We start from the raw sequence: 21446 nt of genomic DNA, 5'->3' as shown, positions 1-21446 counted from the left end.
ATACAAATTTGCAGTTGGGCTCCTTACTGAATACAGATTAATTTCCTATCCATACTTGCCTGCTTTGATGTGAAAAGCTTTCTCTTGCATTAATAAAATTATTACCACATCTAAACATATGAAAGACATTACATTTTCATGAAAAATTTTCACTGCACTGGTTGATAATACCTTTATAACTCTTTCTGGTTTTATGGGTTTTCTTATTTAGTATTAAGTGTGAGGGAGACATTGTATTTCTTTCTGACTTTTTCAAGTTTAAAGTAGCACAGTAATCACATCATAAAAAGCAGCATTTTACACAAGTGAGAGTACGGGAAAAGGGTGAAAACAGGAAGGAATCCTCTCTTGTGTGCAGATATCCTACTGTGGGTTTTTCCCCAGGAAGTTTTATAAATCAGTGACTTCTAAATCTATTTCTGATTTTAGCAAGATTTAGCTAATATTTTGTGGAAACAAATAGTTTCCAGCTTCTAACACTGCTACTTATTCTTGACGGGAGATTTGAGAAGAAAAGGTCTTTATCTGGCAGCTGGCCTTTGCATGCAGACAATGATATAGGGGCTAAATTTTTGCCTCATTTCTAACTTTGTAGCAGAGGTGAATCATAACCAAATGTTTCTCATAGTTTCAGACTATTTCATGCCCTCCTTGCTTTATTACTCTTTTTTTACATTTTCTTGATGAAATACCTAAGAAAAGAGTTGAAAACTTGTCATATTTTTCCCATCACTGAGTATACTTTACAAGGAGATTGCTAAACTTGGCAATGATTTATTCCTCAATTAAGATTTAAAGACTGGATCATCTTCATGAAACAATGATTGGTGAAGTTTTCATATAATAATTTTGCAGGTAATGGTTTCTGACAATTGCACTTTTCAGAGAAGGACAACTAGATCAAGTAAAAGAAAGATGGGAAAACAGCACTGTGACTGTTCCTGTTAGATTGATGACCTGGACAATACCAAGACAAAAGCTGAAAAATGGTAGCACAAAAAGAACTCATTCTTGTCAATGGCCATGACAATGCCCCACAGCCTATCTCTTACACTTTGTCAACATCTCCAAGCACCTAGAAAATTTTCTCTCCTAGCTGGCTCAGAAACAGGTAGAAGAAAGCCAGTAGTCTTGTCCTATGGTGCCCAGTCTTGTCCCGTGGTACCTTAGCATGCTGAGGCACTAAGGTGGTCTGTGGCTTGTGGAAAGGCTCTTTGGACCCAGTCCAATTTGGAGCAGGTGTTGAGTTGTTCTATGCTCAAGGGTGCCTGGAGTTCAGTAAAATTGGCATAAAACTGTAATTATGCTCTGCTGGCCAGAAAGATAACCAGTGTGGAGCAAGACACCAGATACACATGTGAATAGCAAGATGAGCAGATAGAAAAAAAATCAGAATTCCATTTAACATGCTAGGGAAAGGTTTTCTTGAAGGACCCCCAAAAATCACCAAGAAAATACAGATAAGGATGTCTAAGGATCTTCTGAGAAAAAAAGTAGTTTTTGATATTTTGGAAAAGCCTCTAGCTACTTCATGGATAGACCAAATTTTGCCACGAACAAGGAGAAGAAATGCTCTTGAAGGCCTGACCACTGCCATAGGTAAATTAGTAGGTCTATTAGTATACTGTCCTCTTTCTGTAGAGGCAAATTTGTACCTTATTTCTGATCTTTCATATTACATTAAAATTAGTTCATCTGGGAGAAGAGTTTACAGATATAAAGCATTGTATTATAGACCATATTTTCTGTGGATTTGATTCTTAGCATGGTTTTAATTTGTTATTACAACCTTGACACCTAGAAGATGCCTTCAGCATCCGTAAAACTGCATTAGCTTAGCACTGAGAAATCCCTTCCTTGGTAACCAATATAAAATACAGAACTAAACTATTTTCAAAGGTAAAGTTGACAGAATAGGGATTGTGAGTAAGATTGAGACTGAAAAGTGAAGGTAATTCAATAACTTCTCTTAAGTTAACATCACGAACTAAAGTTCACTGAATCTGCACATGGAGAATAAAACTGGAAGAAAATTGCTGCTAGTTTAGTAAGTTCTAAATATTTTTTAGTTGGATTTGGCATCCTGGTCAGCAAGTTTGACCTGTTAAAATAGACTTGATTTCCTTGGTAGTTTTTCAGACATCCTTCCAAGATTATCAGAAGTCCAGATTTCAAGGTTGAAATGCAAACAACAACGTAACCACATTTTAATAATGAATGTGTCTTCATATGGTATCTAACACTAATTATTCAAAGTCTATTTATGTTATGAAATCAAATATTTTATATCAAGGCTTCTAAATTTTTCTCTTGTTATTTAGCACTAATTATTCAAAGTCTATTTATGTTATGAAATTAAATATTTTATATCAATGCTTCTGAATTTTTCTCTTTTTATAGTTCCAAAAGATGGGAGAGGGATCTCTTGATTAGTTATTTAGGCTTCCACATATATGGAAAGCTGAGATGCAAAACCGTCAGCATCAGAATAAAAATTTGCATAAAGCTGATGGGGTAGCTTTTATAATTTGTTTATTTTTTCAACCCCAACATTATCCAAACAGAGGATTACACTCTCCAGAGTCCTGGGGGACATATCAGGCCCCTGACCTTCACATGGAATTGGGACCATCTGAAGGGAGAGAGGACATTAACATGTCAGAACTTTGCTCTGGTGCTATAGCAAATTACTGTAGTCACCAATCATTTGCCCTACTCTGGTGGGACCTTTTGAACTTGTTACAAAAGCAGCTGCATGCTGCAGCACCCACACTGGCACTCGTTACTGAAACTATCAGCAAAGGTGGCTTTGCACAGGCAACAGAGGCAGCTGATGACCGGGCATGTGTGTATCCTGACACCTCTGCAGGACAGGATTTGGGGCGGGTCACATCTTAAACCATGAAAGCTGGAGCACCTGCAGCTCAGGCACTTGACTCCCCAGTAACTGGAATATGTGGATTTAGCTGTGTATTGCAGTAAGAGGTAAAGCCATGAATCTTAGAATAGTACATTAAAGTTACTTTGCAACCATATGGGAAATTATTCCTTAATTACACAAGTATGCAGAATGACGGGAACAACTGATGAATTACAACAATCAGGTCTATCCTTATGCCAGCTCCACTGGTTTGATTTAAGTTTCACTAGAAAGTGCTGGCTCTGTGTGTTGTAAATGTTTTGTTCCAAATGCAAACTTTCCATAACATAAGGCACAATTACAAGTGGATCCTTCTGGCTTTGTTGGCGAGTTCCTCTTCATCCAGCCAGGGAGACTCCAAGTGCTGCTTGTTGAGCTCACAATATTGAATGAGCTCACTTGAGCCAGAAGTGCTGTGTGGCTCATGTTGGACTGGAAGCTGAAGTTCACACTCTATCTGGAACAAGCAATTGGGGAAAGAAAAGTGTGCAAATCCAGAACCAAGGGAGCAGAAAATGAGACCCTGGTCATAATATTGCCAGCTGAACCCTTAACTCATCCACATACACCTTTTCCAAGAGGAATAGAGTGAAAGTGACTTATGGCAATGGTTACATTTCCTTTGGAGTAAGAAATAAAAAGGAAAGAGAAATAAGGGGCACAGAAAACAGGACATCTCTGCTGATGTGCATTTAGAACTCTAGAAATAACCACATGAAAATTGTGTTCTCCTACCCTCAGCCTCAATTATAGCCTTAACAATTATGATCAAAAAGCAAGGTCCTAGTAATATTTCAGCAGAAAAATCAATGTCAGCACAGACTAGATTGTGTTCTGACCTGCGTCAGACAATTGCTGAAATCACCCATGGCTGCAACATTTTTGTAAGAGGGAATACAAGAAAGCAGCCTGATGGGAGCAAGCAGTTACCTTTTGAAAATATTTCAGGCAAGAGATGAATCACCTTCTGCTTGAGTGAGGGGCAGAATCCAGTCTTATGAGACAACTGAGGCTCAGACCCTACCACACACATTTTTCAGTCTTTTTCATCCAAGGGTTTTTTGGATAAACTGTCTCTTATCTGTCACTTCCAGATGGGCAGTAAAATCACCCTGTTATCCTGGCTTTACTGTACTTTATTTGGTGAAAGCATTTTTGTGGCTATAGAAAAAAAATAAATATTTCTGATATATACTCTCACCCTTGAATGGCAAAGAAAACATTTCAAGAGGTGTAAATAGTTAAGCTCCTATTTTCATGGGAATCCAATTAAGAAAATCAAATAGTCAGCATATTTTGAATACACAGAGACTGAGAAAAATGTCAACACAACCTGAAAATAATCCAATTGTCACTGAAATTAATATAATCTAATTTTCTTGCCCTTCCTGAAGTCACTAGACAAAACTTTGGTTTTTGTATTGTTGTATGCTGTTCTTGAATGCCAGAAAGACAGAATAATTGCTTCTTTCTCACCTCAAAAGGTCCTTAAATGTTACTGGTAACTGAACCAAGATGCTCCTACATACACTGGAAAACCTCTGAGATACTGAACAAAATTTATTTGGTCTTTTTAGAGCACCATTTTTGAATGCAGAAGGTCACATCCTCAGATTCTCCTAAAGCTTCTGAAAAATCAGCGTTAGTGTTGGTCATCAGCACTAAGAAAATTCCTCCACCTGTATCTAAATTTGTGTGGCATGTATTTCTCTTCCACCTGCTGTGAATAGAATGCAAAGAAGAGTTCTGAGAAAGAGAGAAGTGACTGGCATATACTTCTGGACTTAAACCACTGAGTTCCTCCTGCTGTAGCTGAGTCTGTGGCTCAGCCATGCTGGCCACATTAGTGTGTAAATTGGTGCTGTATTGGATGGATGCTGCCAACACAACACATGGGGACTTAGAGGGGCTACAGCAGACTGGGAAGCATAACTTGATAACAGGCCAGGAGGAAGAAGATTACATCTGGTACATGTTGGGATAGTACATATAAATCTTAAGGAAGCAACTTACTAGGTTTCTGTCCAAGGAGGAGCCTGATCCCTGGGGAATTTTGCATGCAAAAGCAATCTGAAATTTGTGACATAATAAAATATGGGCAGTTAACGTTCTCTTTCTTGCCTCACCTTCACTTCTAGGTGGAGACATTTTCCAGTATCTGGTTTAATCAGGAGAAACTCTTGTTCCCACTTACCTTTTCCATTACTTTTGGATTCTCTGTGCCTTTCTGTACTTCAGCACTTCTATGTCTTTTTCTGTTCTGAGAATAACTTTGTTTTCTTACAGATATTGCAACCTGTTGCAATATGTCTTTTCCCTGCTGTATCTGAATTCTGATATTCCATAGGTGGCTGAAAAAGTGCATTAATCTGTCTTCCTTTCTGTCAGTAACACCCCTGCCATTACATGTTTTATTTAGTAAACTTTGTTGTACAAAACTGATGCTGATCATTGAGCATAAGAAAGATGTAAGCAGTGTTTTCTTATGTGAGCCAAGAAAGGATTCCAAATAAGTTTTTATCCAAGGTCAGATCTCTGGCAAACAGTGAGGTGCAGCTCCATGTTGAAAGCCATTTCAGGTGTGTGGCTGATAAATTTACAGGACTCTCATCTGAAGGTGATCATGCAGGGAAGACTTATTCTAATGAGGTTTTGTATGTGTAGCCTTGTGGAGCTGACATTCCCTAGGAAATGGCTTTATCAAGCAGCAAAGCAACTCAGTATGCTGCAGTATCAGATGTAGGGACATTTCAAGGAGATTGCTGTATACTTTAATAAACAGAAAGGAAATTTCCTTGCCAGAATAAAAAATACACCAACTTCTCCTTACTTTTAATGCACATTTATTACTAAATCCTATGTTTTAAACAAGATTGAGAGGTAGTTTTTTTATAAGCGCAAAAGTTGGCGCTAGGAATCCGATAATTAAAAATAGAGCTCATTGTTTTGTATGGACGGGCTGGCAATAGATTTCTTAAAATCCCTTTGTGATACAAAGTTAAATAAGACAAGATACAACCATCATGCTGATAATGAGCTGGGTGAGGACTAGGCAGCTCTGGAGTTGTGAGATGGGTGTCCTATTACTAGGAGGGCACATTCCACTAGCTGTGCTCAGGGAGGGCAAAGAGGGCTTGGTTTCCAAATAGGGCCTGCCAAATTTGTACCTGGCTGAGGAACAAGTGTTAGATCTCCTATGGAATATTGCTTGGCACTGATGTCAAGGGTTCCTTTGTGTACAGATTGATTTTGGTCCCCATAAAGGCATAAAATGCATGTCTGAAACCAGACAAATGGTTTGCAAAATGTAATTTTACAAACAAACACAAAATGTTTGCTCATGTACTGCAAAAATCTATTGGCTTGGATAAAAATACAACTGATTTCCTTAAAAACAATCACTGATAGGTGGAAAACTCAACCTATGAAAGCTTTTGAGGGGCCAATCCATCTTACTTTTCCATTGTGAGGGCAAAGTGAGACTTTCAGAGGGTGAACCCTCCCAGGAGACCATAACACCATGTCATTGAACATGGAACAATGTTCAGTGACATGGTGAACCATGCTTGAACCATAGACATTTGTATATCCTGGGGATCCAGCTCAAAGCACAGAGCCTGAGGGTCAACCTGGGGCCTGGTGACTCCACTTTGCCTTACATGTGGTGCATAGTGTCTAATTACACAAACTTCACCAAGTCAGTGGACAGTTCCTTCCCACCACTGGTTCTCTGGCTTCTCTGTTGGCACTTGGAACAAATGCCCTCCTAACTGACTTGCAGCAGTTCCTTTTTTAGCTGATCTATGCTGGGTAAAACCTCAGGTGCTCATCTGAGCAAGGGCCTGGGCTGGGATATACAATATCTCAGACAAAATCTCTGGAGGCTGAAGAGCTGACCAGTTACACTAGTTGGCCTTCATGAATTGACCAGCGTGGTGCAGTAATATCTGGGGCCTGCAACGTGGCCTTTGGAAGCTTCTGAGAAGTGTACCCCGCGTTGTAACTGCACCCTCAATCCTCTGTTTTTGGGGACACACGCAGCCTATTCTCCTTTTCTCCCCTTCACCATTCTCCTGACACAAGAAATCTTTCCCTGGGAGAAGAAGACTTTGCTGGCTGGTTGCTGGTTGCCCAGGGAGGCAGAACTGGGGGAGCAGGGCTACGGGAGCATAGATGCAGCAGAACTGGAAAGTCCATTTTACTGCTAGTCCAGTTTCTCCGTTGAAAGATTTTTTTTCTTAGCGAAAGGGTCATGTTTGACATTTTCTGAAAAGTACCACATCAGTTCAATGGTTAAATAATATTCTTGCAATAATTTGGTAGCCAAGCTCATTTATCACAGCAATGCAACGGTCTTTAAACAGGAAAGGCTTAACTTTCTAAATAAAAATGTGCCTAGAGGCCAAGCCTTGCGTTACACTTTCCCACTTACATAAATTCATGCATCAAACTGCATTTTCCTTTGTCTTTCCTCACACCTCAAAGTGCTTCCCCTCATCTGTAGAAACTATATGCAAATCAGGTCTGTGAAGTCTTCTAGAAAAAAAACAACCTGTCTTTTCTCCCCTTGTCTATATAAAGCCTGGCACAGTGAGAACATGATCCCTGAACAGTGTTTTGAAATGGTTTGTGCTCCGAGCATTTGAATACTTGAATTCTGTTTCTTAGTCATAAAGAAGAGGGGCTGTGGAATACAATGTTGGAGTAATTTATCTCCAGAGAAGCCTAACTGGTATTCTGCAAGAGCACAGAGGTCTATGCCAAGGATGAACACTGTGTTCCAGAAGACTCTGATGAGCAAAGGACTAATGCAAACCAAAGTCTGTTTGGAGAACTTGAGCTTTTAGCAGCAGTAACTGCAGCAACTAAATGAGAACTTTGTCAGATTAAAAAAGAAGGTAGTGTACTATTCCTTTGCTTGGGGGGATAATAAAACTCCTAAATTCAATATTTCTTAATAATTTCTTTGATAAGCATTTATTTTCTGTATAGGAAGGGTAAGATCTGTATTATCAGCTAGAGGTTAGGACCGGTCTGAATACAAAACCAGGACTTATTTTTTATTTCAAGATCTAGTAGTTCAGGTCTTTAGAAAGGAGTTAACTATGTGAATAATTCCTAGATCAGGTTCAAGAGATAAATATCAGCTTCAGTTCAAATTCTAGCTTCATCCCCATGTTCCCTCTGACCAAAATCATCCTCATACTCACCTGTATCTGCCAGTTGTTTCTTCAGCTCATTAGATGAGCAGTTTCATTGACAACACAAGCACAACTCAACTCATTTACCTGTGAGGTCCTCGTTGGGCCAGGAGCCAAGCTGGCAGGCTTTGCATGTGTATTCATCAGAGACATATTCATTTTCTTTACAAGGAGTGCAGGTCCAACAGCAACTCACTTCTCCTTTACGGATCACCTGAGACAAAAATTGACATTTATTTTAGCAGCCTAAACACACATATGTGCTCACCCAGTTGCTAATTTAATTTTTTAATGTATTTTTTTTCTAATAGAAGAGTTTTTGAAATTTAATTATTGCTTTTCATTATATGTTTTCAAAGAAAAAATGTGACAAAAGTTCTTAGTTCTCCCATTGTGTAGGTACCAAAAGAAAGAATCCACCAATGCCAGAGAAGTATAAGTGGAGGTACAGGATGACAAAAAAGATGAGGTTTTTTTCCTCTCTTAGAATTTGCAAAGCTCCATACATGTCAATGTGCTTACAGAAGTCAGTCCATGATAGTGAAGACACATAATTCACTCCAAGGTAGTCCATACAGAGAAACATGTCAACAGTACTGTGTCCCTACATGTTGGTTACCCAAAGACTGTTGGGTGCTTATTTTTCATCCAATAGTGAGTGATTTATTAAAAACTTATTTTTCCAGAGAGCAAACTGAACATGCTTTTTCCAGAATTATTTAATTACTGCATTTCTAGTTACCATTTAAAGGTGAGAATCTTATCTTTCTCCATTCTAACATCTGACCTGATTACTCATTTCATAATTTACTACCAAATGTTATTGCGTGCTTAGGATTGAAATGCAGATTTTTAAAGACCCTTATTTATCATCTCTGGGAACATCTGTGCTTCTTGACAATAAGTTTTTCTTTTGAAATAAAGTATTCCCAGTTTCTCTCCTCTTCCCAAACAGTTTGCAAACAAATACTCCCAATTATAGCATAAGAAATAGGTTGACTTTTTTTTATCTTTTGCAATGATGAATTCAGAAAGTGTATTTAAAGGCAAATAACTTTATTGCAATTTCAATTAAAAAACCAAACATGTAAAGGAGCATAATAAAAACGAATAGGATTGCACTTTGCAATGCTGCAGTGAAAAACATATTCTATTGACTAATTTTCATCACCAATATGGAAACTTGAAAAACTTCAAGTTTTTGTGGTTTGGTTGGTTTTGTTTTGCTTTGTTTTTAATTGTAGAATGTGAGAAGAAAAACAGCAAAACTCCAAAACAGTTAAATTGATTGAAAGGCTAGAAGACCTTAAGTGATTTATTCTTGAAAAATTGAGACTAGAACTACTTGCAAAACAGAATATCTGTCCTCCAGAATAAATCAAATTTTGGGATTTCTTTCATTTTTAAATAGAATGAAAAGTTGAAAAAATGATTTTTTTTTTTGTATTTGGGAAAATCAATTTTTAGAAAGCTTGTACTAATTTTAAGGTACATATTTTGATTACCTTGACACATTATAAAATCCATCATTTTATTTTTATAAAATAGTCAAGAAAATTAAATGGAAAAATAAAACCTTATGTTATTATTAAACACCTGAAATTCAATATGAACAATTAATTTACCCTTTTCTGTGTAACTTTCTGGTCAATGAAGATCCTCTGTAAAATACTTGGAATTTTACGAATCAATCAGGACACTGGGACACTGATAATTTCTTACCTAGAACTACCAGAGAAGGATTATGTATCCTCCTCTAGAAATCAAGATAATTGTTCCTCAAGACTCAGAGTAAAGTCAAACTTTTTTGTGTTAAATTTCTTAGCCAGCAATTTATTAATCCTTTTATTTTTCATTTCCTGAATAATTCTTTGTTGTATCATTTAACTCTAAGTTATTTTTTCTGTCCCTTTTAAGAGAAATAATAATCTTTAAAACAAATATTATTTTCCTTTCCCCTTGTCATCTGTACAATCCTTTGAACCTGTATTTATTTAAATAATCATATGTCCACACTCTTTCAAATATATAGAGTTGGGTTGCATTTGGGTTTTATCAGATCCTGTGGTTGGATTCCCCAACTCTAGCTGAATGTTGTATAGCATTACATTCAATGTTTTAAATCCCTGCATAATAACTCAGTCACAGAGAAGTTTGCAGGAAAACCACCACAGAGCTTGGTAGGGTCAAGGTCCCACCATCATGTATGAAGACCATGAAGATAAAGACTGTCAGGTAAACTCTGAGATTTATGATCAATAACGAAATGAGGAGCAAACAGAACATTTCCAACACCAGGCTTCATGCATATATCTAAGTGTGTGATGACTTGGCTTTGTAGTGAAGGATCGTCTTGAGAGAATCCCTGGGAGCATGGGCAGAAGGTGGAGGGTGACTGTGTTAATGGAGATCACAAGATACTTCCCTTCAGCTGTGTTGTGACAACATATCACAAAGGAGCTCAGAGCCACACAGTTCTGAAGATGTTAGCTGTTTGTCCATCTCTGTCCTCCCTGTGTGTGACAATGCCTGGAGCAGGCTAACAGACCCGAGTTCAGTGTCTGTGGGAGTAACTCACATCTGTATTAATGTGTCTGCAGAAGGTGTGTTCTCGTCAGAACCAACTGTCCTGTCTGGGTGTCTTTTACTGTCAATGAAGAGAAAGAAGTCGTTCTACACCAAGCCTGATCTTAACTGTTTTTATGACTCCTCATCTGGAATAGCATATTATTCATAAGTCTGACATAATTCCTTATGTTTACACTGGAGACAAATACAATCAGTCTGATGAAACTCACTTAAATGACTCTGCCAAAGACTAATTAGTGACTAAAACAGGGTGACCATGTCCTAAAATTCTGTAAAACTCAGGCTAAAGAGATTAATTTCGTATTGCAGAGACTGGTCATGCTCCCACCAGCCCTTCTCTGCAGCTGCTTCCCAATTTTCAGTCATGCTGTTTTAACACATGAGAAAATTGAGCCTCCAGTGAGACTTGTCAGAAATCACACCTGATTTTTTTTTACAGCTGAACATGCCCATCTCCTCATTCCACTGGCTTTTATATAAATGACTGCAAGGTAAGCTACGGACTTGCAGTATTTTAACTATTCTGCAGGAAGCATCATGGGCAACAGTCCACAGATAGAGGAGTCACGAAAATGGCAGCTTATTAAAATAGCAAGATGATTATGATAAGAGTAAGAATTAAATACATACATCTGTACATTTTAATTTAAGTGTGGGATACTATCTCCATGTAGAAGTCAAGAAAAACTTGCTTTCAAATTTCAAGGCTGTGCATACTACAAGACTGAAGCAAATGAAGAAAATATTTACCTTTATCTGGCCTTTTTCACAGGGTTCACTGCACACAGATCTGATGATATTACTTTTCTCTGCCCATATTTCGTCATCGTCCATTTTCAGCTCACCATTGTCCCAGCTGCCAACATTGATATAATCAAAGTAGTCCTTCCCCATTTGTTTAAAATTCATGATTTCATATCTTTGGAAACAGAAAGGAGAGACATAGATGAGTTGAGGAGAACATAATGAAATATTTCAAATTAAAGGAATACCATACAGTCAAAAATCAAGCATGTTGAAATTAAGAAGAAAAAATTTAAATAATTATGAGTACAATACCCTTGAGTATCTCACAATAGTTTCTGTGATATCATAATCTTGCTTTTCCTTTGTATGTTAAGTTGGTGGGTTGGGGTGTTTTTTTTGTTTGCTTTTTATTGTGTTATGTTTTGGGTTTATTGCTGGGGGGGTTTTGGGGTTTTTTTTCCATCACCCTAAAAAGTTCCCTGAACACTCTGGGGTTAAGTGACTCTGTTTTTGGGAACAACTATTTATTTAAAGAAAACAATGAAATTAGTCAAACAGAATTAAATCTGTGCAGCTTCCAGTCCTGGAAGCCAATTGCATATGGAGCCCCAGTTACCACTATAGCAGATATCAAGTAATCTAAACCTATAATGCCAATTCTTAACATTATGTCTTCCTCATTGTCTGCAAGTGCTTCTTCCCCTCTTGAGGGAAGAAGATGATAGATAAACTCTTAAAATGGGGTAGAAGCAACCTGTGTATGATCAAAAGAAAGTTCTTGTGCTCTAAGACTGCAAGATGAAATTTGGTGTGGCACCCAGAAAGGAATCAGGCATCACTCTTAAGGCACAGAGTCCAGGAATCTTTCTTTTTTTTTTTTTCTTTCCCTTTTCTCTTCTCCAACATTGCATCCGTAAATGCTGGTCTTTCCAATCTATATATTCATTTTTATGTAATTCCTTTGTGATTGAAAGACATTTCATTCCTTGTAAAGTATGGTGTGGAAGAGAAAAAGTACTCATGACTCAGTCCTAGGCTGCTTTTGGGTCAAAGATGGAGCTCATCAGAGTTTTCAGTTTCGTGTTCCTCTTCCTCCTACTTTCTTTTCAGTTCCCACATTCCTGAAGAAAGTCTGTGGAGCCGCGCAGGGCTCACTTTCTCCTACAGCTGAACACCAGCCCACCTTTTTGCCATATAGGCCTCCTGTTCTTTGAGCACTATCTTATAAGGCGTGTTTGCAAAGTTGGGCAGCTCCTGAAGAAATTGTTCCATGCTTTTCTTTGCCTCTTCTTTAGTGGAGTTAGAATTGATATGTCTAAGCAATATGAAATTTACTGAAGGCAAACAAGAAAGCAATGTAGACCAAGAAGGTTATGAACCTCTTGACTTTAAAAAGCTGTCTCATAAACGAGGAGACATCTTTTTCCTGTCAGTCAGCACCAAATTAGTCCTGAAGGCAAAGCCTATAGACAGACTTGCATTAACAGTGGTATTGTAAGAGTGTAATTTATGAAGTTCAATGCACAAACAAAGAAAATAACCTGCTCATTAAATCAAACAATCTCTCTAGTAAGATACCCTGCTGGGTTTAGAAGGAGTAATTTTCTCTTAACAGTATCTGGTATAGGTTTGTGTTTTGGATTTATGCTGTAAACAGTTTATAATATAGAGATGTTTTTGTTATTGCTGAGCAGGATTGGTACGGAGCCAAGGCCTTTTTGCACTGGCAAGTTGGCAAGGAGGCTGGGAATGAATGGGAAGTTGAGAGGAGACTCAGCTGACTCCAAGTTACTCAAGGAGTATTTAGACTACATGACATCAGACTCAATATATAAAGTAGAGGGAAGAAGGAGGAAGGAGGTGATGTTTGAAGCTCTGGCTTTTGTCTTCCCAAGTCATCATTATGTATGATGGGGCCCTGTCTTCTTAGAGATGGATGAACACTTGCCTACCTAGGAAGAAATGAAAGAATTTCTTGGTTTGGTTTTCTTTGCTTGTGTGGATGACTTTTGCTTTTCTTTTAAACTGTCTTTATCTCAACCCATGAGGTTTCTAGCTCTTGCTCTTTCAGTTCTCTCCCTGATTCTATTGATGCAGGACTGAGGAAGCATCTGCAAGGTACTTGGTTTCTGGCTGGGATTAAACCATGACAGATACACTGATATCTCTCTTAAATTTTGAGGAAACACTTCTAAGATGGACAAGCAGTAGCCATACTATATCTAACAGCAGTATTTTTCCTGTGCTGATGTAAAAAACAAACAAACAAACAAACAAAAAAACCAGGAAAACTGCTTTATATTATTGTCCATCTATTGATCTCAAGATGCTTTGCATCATAAAAAATTCTGTCACAGTGGGGAAACTATGGTACAGCAGGGATTCAATGCCAAAATCACACACAGGGCAGGATCAGGACTGCAAGCAGCCTCTAAAAGGAAATGAAAGTGGAGTCTGACTGAATGGACAATGTGATATTACACACATTATATTGTTTTTGAATCTTTACAAAGAAGAAGAAGTAAGCACATGTAGAATGAAAAATTTGTTATACTTCTACATTTTGAAATATTTCACTTTCCATATTTTATAAAGAAGGAAATGTCCACAGCTTCAACAATGATCTCAAGGTTGGAGATATGAATGCTAGACTTACACAAAATAATTGAATCCAGATAACACAAACACAAACCCAAAGAAACAGACTTGTGCACATGGTTATAAACTAACTTTTTTCTGAGGTTCACAGCCATAGTAACAGTTTGTCAAGGATTAAAGAGACTAACCAAAAAGTTAGCACAGAAGCCACAGTAGAACCATTATTCAACAATGTCAGACACTCAACACACCCATGAGTATAACTTTGTTAAAGCTTTCAGTTTAGGGTTTCATGGACAGACTAACAAAAGTGCTGCCAGTGTTTGACAGGCCACAGAACCTAAACGAATGATCCTCTCCAGTAGTAGTTCCATGCATACATCACAAGGGGAATACTGGAAAGGAACCTAACAAATTTAATACAGTATTGCCTTAATAAGTCTTGTCTCTCTTCTCTGTGGAGAGCAGCATTGATGAATGGGTAGAAATAGCCAGATTCAGTAAGCCCATTGCTACAGTGAAGGCTCATGAGTCACTGGTTCCCTGGAGGTTCCTTGAGATAATACAGGGACAGTTTGTCACTTTAGGATAGGAGAGACCAGATGGTACAATAGCACATTTCCAGCAGTGCTCTAATCACTGTGCAAAATACTTGTTTCAAAACAGAAGTGCCATGATGTTGCTAGGAATACACATTCTGCTGGTAGCACAGTCAAAACATCAGCATCTTTTTCATGCCTGTTCTTCCCTCCTCAATTTCTTCTTTCGAGTTTTGATAGCATTTAAAGATAATTGTTATCTTCCTGAGCAATCATGGCTTCCATACTCTTTGTTTTTATTTCCATGTCTCCTGACTCACATAAAACAGGCCCTACACTAGACTGCTTAAAACTCAACATACACATAAAGGACTTTGAAATAGGGTCAGGATTCAAAACATCTTGTAGGATTAATCATCTGTTATATAATATCAAAACCTTTTTTCTATACATTAAAATCCTGAGTTATCGAGGTCAGAAAGGCTTTTTATGTTCTGATTTTCTGCTTAACACCACCACCACAGTATAGCTGTGAGGATTTAAATTCCTGTTTTACAAAGTGAAGATGGAGCTATCAGTGCAAGGAACCAGGGCAGATGAGTTGTTCCAGTATGACTACACTATCTCCAAGCTCTTGCAAATAGTGTTTGACAATGCTTAAAAGACTATATTCTACTCAAATCCTGGAAATTAGAAATAGAGCTTCCTATAAAGTCTTCTTAATCATGAAAGAGTACATTTTGACTCAATGTTGTCCGACTTAAGCACATAGACTGGATTTAATGATGTGACTATTTTTGACAAATAACTATGATTCAAAAGAAAACAAATTCTGGTACCACTTGTAACCACTCACAGTTCATTAGTTTGAGTAGACACAAATACCACACAAATCCAGGGAAGCTGGACCTTCTTAAAGTTGGGCTATCCTGAGGTACACATTCCACATAGTGTCCCCATGCTCTTCAGGGAAGTACTTATGTCCAATTGTGACTGAGCAAATGACTTCACATGATATAATTTCCTCATCATCTTTCTTAGAATTTAAAAATATCCAAGGTATTCAATGAAATTCATTGAAACAAATGGTGCTAAATTATTCTTGTTAAGAATGACAACATGAGGAAAAGAAAAGCAAAAGATCTCTTTGCAATATTTAGATATTGTTATTGATGTTGTCAAGTCACATATTTATTTTTGACAGGTCACACATCACTCACTAATCACAGTCATTTTTATACAAGAAACTGATTGGAATGGAGTAGGATAAAGTCCACTGCATCTGAGCACCTTTAAAACAAAAAAGAAATCCTTTTAAAGAAGTCTGAGATGTCTTTTAAAAATAATTTGGCCAGAAAAATTCAGACTTAACACCTTCCTTCAAAATTCAGCTATTTGTAAAAATAGAAACATTTAGCAGAAGACAGCCTTGCTCATGCTAAAAATGCTCTGAAAATAAATTTCCATCTGAAATTTTCCTAGGTTTCTGCTAGTTTGTGCCTGAGTTCTCCTACTAGCTCACAGTGCCCTTCCTTAGAGTCTGATTCAGAAGAATTTGAAAATTTGTGTCTCCAGAAACAGACACAGACTGCCGTGTAGGTGGCTGTCCTGCTCACTTTTGGGGAGAATGCTGAATTTACAGGTTTGCAAATAGAATGAAGAAAAAAATCAGGTTTGAAATCGCAGAAATTTTTGGAAATGTCAAAATATTTTGACCAATGAATTTAAATTTTCCAACTCATTTCTACTAAGAAGTTATTGATTTCATTTTTGTTCACATTAGCGGGAGGAGACAAAATTTAAATGAGTATACAGGATAAAAATTTTCCCTCTAATCATCTGTTTATATGGAACCATAACAAAGATGTTTAAAACCTTCCAATAATGTGGACATAATGGGCTATCTCAAACAATATCAGAGCAAAAGCAGTGAACAAGGCAGAAAATACGTCAAAATATAGGAAATAAATATACTTTGAATAATATCATACTTGCTGTTCTTCCTCTGAAAATTCAGTAGGAGAAACCCAGAAAAATCCCCCTTCAAGAGTGTTTCCACTATGCATTTCTGTGGATGCATGTGTCATAGAGAAACTTGCCTTATATTTTGTAGATGTATGTATACATATTTATGCATGCTACTGGCAAAATAAACTTTGTTTAAATTCAATTTGTCTTAGAGTAGCACAGTATGGATTGATAGCTTAGTGTGATATGCAAGTGGAAAGATTTCATTTGGAATATATGTAAGCAGGTTTTTTAACAATTCTGATTTAAAAAAATCCCAGATGCATCAGTACAATATTACTGATATTGTTTTAGCTTTCTTAATGAAAGAACTAAGTCTGCTATGATTGTTTATAGGTCAACCAAACACATACACTTAAAGTCCCACATAAAGAGAGAAACAGGATGTGGTGGACATCATGGTCTACAAACATAAAGGTCCGATAATTTGTTTTCAGTAATAGTACTTTTAAGTGGTACAGACAAAAATGCAAATTAATGCAGGAAGCTTTTGCACCTGAAAGCCCACATCTCTAACTTGAAATGCCATAAAAAATGCACATTAAAAAAACCTCTCTATTTTCGCAAAATAAGCACAGGAATCAGGAAATGTAAAACTAGGAGTATGAGACCTTAACTCTGTTGCAAAGTCTGCACATACCTACTATGTTCTGTTATCATCTCTGCTATTAAATAGTTTAATAATAATATATTAAGAGACAAATAATAGACAAATGTCAGCGTTACCTTCCTGGTGAGTCACCATTCTCATCAAACAAGATCATGTCCCCAGAGACCCCAGTAAAGTTAGTCTTCATGAGGGATTCCAGGAGTTTCCGACCATCTATGGGCTTCATGGCATCACAGAGGCCCACGTAGCCTGGGCACAAGGACAGCTGCATGTTGTGGAGCCCATAGGCCATGGAGTATATTGCATTGATTACAAAGCCCATCTTGGAGTCCTGAACATGCTGGGTCCTCAGAGTCATCTGGCCTGTCAGGGAACAAGCAGAGGGTTTAGTGAATTGGGCTGGGATACAGCCAGATCTTCAGACATCTGCTGGTGGCTTAATTATTAACAGTGGGAAAGGTATTTTGAATCTCTTAAAAAGCTCATAAAACATGTTTTTATTGGTACACATGCTGACCATGTTAGAATAAAAATGAAGAAAGGAAAGTAGAGGTTTTCTTTAAATATTGTATTAATCAGATGATATATTTCTTTCTGCAGCTCATCAGCTCACCTCACATATGTTGGTTTTAAAGTGCTGCTCTTTCATGTGTATTTTTAAAGCATGCACCTTGGACACTATAACATAATATATTAGGGAACCCAGAAACTTCTCTCCATCAGCAGAAATTTCTTCAAACCTTCAGAAATATTCGTTGAAGTGTAAATGCTAATAAGAGGTTTATTCCCTAGAAACCTTATAAAAAAAGTTCCGTTTGTGGAAAATCAGTGAACTCTGTTGCCCAGAGAAGTTGCCGATGCCCCATCTGTGGAAGAGTTCAAGGCCAGGTTGGGTGGGGGCTCTCAGCAGCCTGATTTGGTGGAAAGTGTTCTTGCTCATGGCAGAGGAATTGGAACTACATTATCTTTAAGGTCTCTTCCAAGCCATTCTATAATTCTATGAAAACACTTGTTTCCGAGACATGGAGCTAATCCTGTGCAAAGAGAATGACCTAGGCACCATCCCTCTTCTGTACCAAAAGTTCCCCCCAATATTTCTTCTACGTCTCTTGCTCTTCTCTCTTTACCAAGTGAAGATAACAATGCAATACAGATGACTACATTAAAATATCTGTGAAGGGTTTGACAGTGTGGGTTAGGCAATGACTCTGTTTAGCCAAAATTGGTGAAAGTTTTTTTTTTGGCTTTCAAAACATGATGCTTACATTTCTATTCTCTATTTATGCTTCTGTAAAATGCACAGAAAAAAAGAAATTCAGCAGCACCTTCAATACCTTTATTTTTTATATCACACTGTTATTACTAACACAGATTTCCTCTGTTGACAGCACCAGGAGAACTAAGGAAGGGTAGGTTGGAGATTTTCTTTCAGCTGCACTCTGGCCACAAGATCTTTAATACTGGGGAAGAGTCAGAGATAAAACAACTGCATCAATGGTGCTGGATATTTATCTGACACTTAGAAATATTTATCTCTTGAGGCAGGACAAACAAAAAGCTCTATTAGAACATTTGCTCTGCTTTTATCAACCAAGCAGTGACCCAGGAGCTAGGGGATGCCTTGTGTGGGCAGCCCAGAGTAAAGGGAATGTAAATAACTTGTCCACTCAATGAGAGTCTGCCTGCCACTGAGGCATTAGTGAGGGGCAGGGATGGTGCTCACACCTGCCCATCTGAGCTGCAGAGGCAGCACAGTCTGAGAAGTATTTTATGCCATGAGAAGATTGAAGCACAGACAATATTTTTCTTCAAAGAAATGAAGGCTAATATATGGCTCTCAGGGTGGCACTCATCTACTTTAACAAGATCCATCCAGAAGACAGGAACCCATTCTGATGGGTAGACACCTTTATTGGAAAAGGGTAAGAATCTCCAGCTGGTGATCAATTCTGCCATAAAGCAGCTATGACTGCATACAAGCACACCTTTTCAGTGGTGAACAATGACATCACCCCACAGTTCTAATCACTAAAATCTATTGCAGCACTGGAAACACCAGGAAGGGTAATAAAACACATAGCTGGAACTAAAAAACACTGTGTAGAGGTCAGAAAGTAAATGAGAGAACTGAACGATTCCTTTTTCCCCTCTGTTTTATGTGGACGCTGGCACCACCATTTCCAGTCAACCTCAGGAGCAGTGATTATTAACATTTTGGAAGGCTAAACAATACAAACTTGAAGTATGTTAATGAAAAAATAAACTTGGAAAAACGCACAGTGCTGCTCATTTGTTCTGTTCTACCAAGGTATTTCTTTTCCCTAATTAAAAATAATAGGCATAAAACTGCAACAGTGGAGTACATGTAAACCCATATTAATTGAAATTAAGTGGAAAATTGAACAAGCATATTACACTGCAATACATAACACTTGTTTTAACCAATTATTCATCCACAAAATTAGCACCTTACACACCATGCAGTTAATTACAGTAGCCATTAGAATGAATCAGATTTGCATTGGCAATATTATTTATCATAAAACAATATTTCAGCTGCTTTATTGCATATGATTGCTTAAAAATCTAATAACTTGCTTCTTAATTCTTACTCTCCACTGGGCTTTGTGCTTCAATTTTATGAAATTATTATTCTGATTTTCTTGAAACACTGAACCTCATTCCGTTCACCTGATGATTTATAATGAGGCTGCTTAGCTCTTCCTAGAAGCTGGTGGCAATTGTCAATGGAGTTGTGAGGGATTTAGCTGCTGTGAGAATTTTAATATACTTCCTGCAGCTGCAGAACACATTCACCTGAGAAGTCAATTGCCTCACTTGGCCATATACAAATTCAACCGGCCAAAGTCAGTTTATAGTACCACAAGATTCTGTATTTAAGGTAATATCACAAAAACTAAGACAAAAGAATTTTTTCTCTTTTTATTATATTGTAATAAAGCCTTAAAAAATGCCAGCATTAAAAAAACCCAATCAAAACCAAATCTAAAAGTTACTTTCCATCCATTTCACAAAGTATTTTGGCATGCCAAACTTGAAGCATATAAGTAACCCTTACACCAGTAACCTTAGCAGTGGTTTTAAGGTCAAATACACAAGCTAAAAGGTAGTATCTCACTCAACAACAAAAACAAAAAAAGTAAAAATATTTTAAATCTATCTCTGCAACAATTATACTTTAGGTAGCCTTAAACACATTGTTCACTCAAGAGTTCTTGCATATTGCTCTTGCTGGAACTCTAGCACATGTTCTTGCCCTTATTATTCATCCATGAGTGCTGTCTTCAGTAAAGAACCTTTCCTGACCCAAGGTTGTGACATGGAACGGTGGCACAGATGAATTTAATGGGGATGACAGTGTTTGGAATATTTCAACCTATTTATGAATCTATGCTGAAGTTTTTAAAAGGGCACATAGTGATAGGACAAAGGGGAATGGCTTTAAATAGAAAGAGGTGAGGTTTAGAGGAAGAAATTGAAGGTGGTAAGTCATGGGAACAAGTTGCCCAGATTAGCTGTGAATGCTCCATCCCTGGAAGTGTTCAAGCCAGGCTGGATGGGGCTTTGGTCTAGTGGAAAATGTCCCTGCCCATGGCAGGGGAACTAAACTACTGGATCTTTATGGTTTTTCCTTTCCAATCCAAACCATTATATTCCATGATTCTATTGTATGATTAACTCTATGGAGATGGCCCTGCACTAAACTCCTCATCCAAATTTGTTCTTTTCTGTTGTCAAGTCTCCAAAGCATACAAATATGTAGATGATGAAAAAGAAACATTTTCTCTCACCTAGAAAGTGATTCCAACTAGCAACGGTTAATTTCTTGGATCTATTTAGAAACAATTAGTGTACTTACAGGCAGTGATCCAAGAAAGCACTTATGGATGCTGTTAGTCCCTGTGCATGGTGAGCCAGCTCTGGACTGCTTCCCATGCTCCAGAGCTACTCCAGCAGCTCCCAGAACTGGTGGTCCTGGCTACCAGAGACTAATAAAATAGTTCTAGGAATGATCCCCTTCTTCCAAATATGGGAAAACAAACCAAACCAAACGTACATCTTTGCAGCAAATTCTGAAATTTGGCTACTGTTTCTACTACTGAGCATGAAATAAGCATTCTTTAATAGATTTCATTATTTTATACATTTTTGATGTAAAACTTCATTCCTTTTTTTTTCCAGATTTTAACCCT

The 21446-nt window shown here is 37.6% G+C and overlaps 1 protein-coding gene across 6 annotated transcripts in view; it reads right to left on the bottom strand.

The window, feature by feature from the left end:
• Positions 1-21446, bottom strand: part of GRM5 (glutamate metabotropic receptor 5) — a 245793-nt gene that overhangs the window by 31861 nt on the left and 192486 nt on the right. For all 6 annotated transcript variants that reach the window (XM_077174005.1, XM_077174007.1, XM_077174008.1 and 3 more), the window contains 3 exons: positions 17349-17595; positions 11461-11629; positions 8209-8335 (listed from right to left, as the gene is read on the bottom strand). In XM_077174005.1, coding sequence (XP_077030120.1) covers positions 8209-8335; positions 11461-11629; positions 17349-17595 — 543 coding nt within the window. The remainder of the gene's footprint in view (positions 1-8208; positions 8336-11460; positions 11630-17348; positions 17596-21446) is intronic.

This window comes from Agelaius phoeniceus, chromosome 2 (genome assembly GCF_051311805.1).
Source record: "Agelaius phoeniceus isolate bAgePho1 chromosome 2, bAgePho1.hap1, whole genome shotgun sequence".
In the NCBI taxonomy this organism is placed as follows: domain Eukaryota; kingdom Metazoa; phylum Chordata; class Aves; order Passeriformes; family Icteridae; genus Agelaius; species Agelaius phoeniceus.
This window is presented reverse-complemented; position numbering and strand designations above follow the sequence as displayed.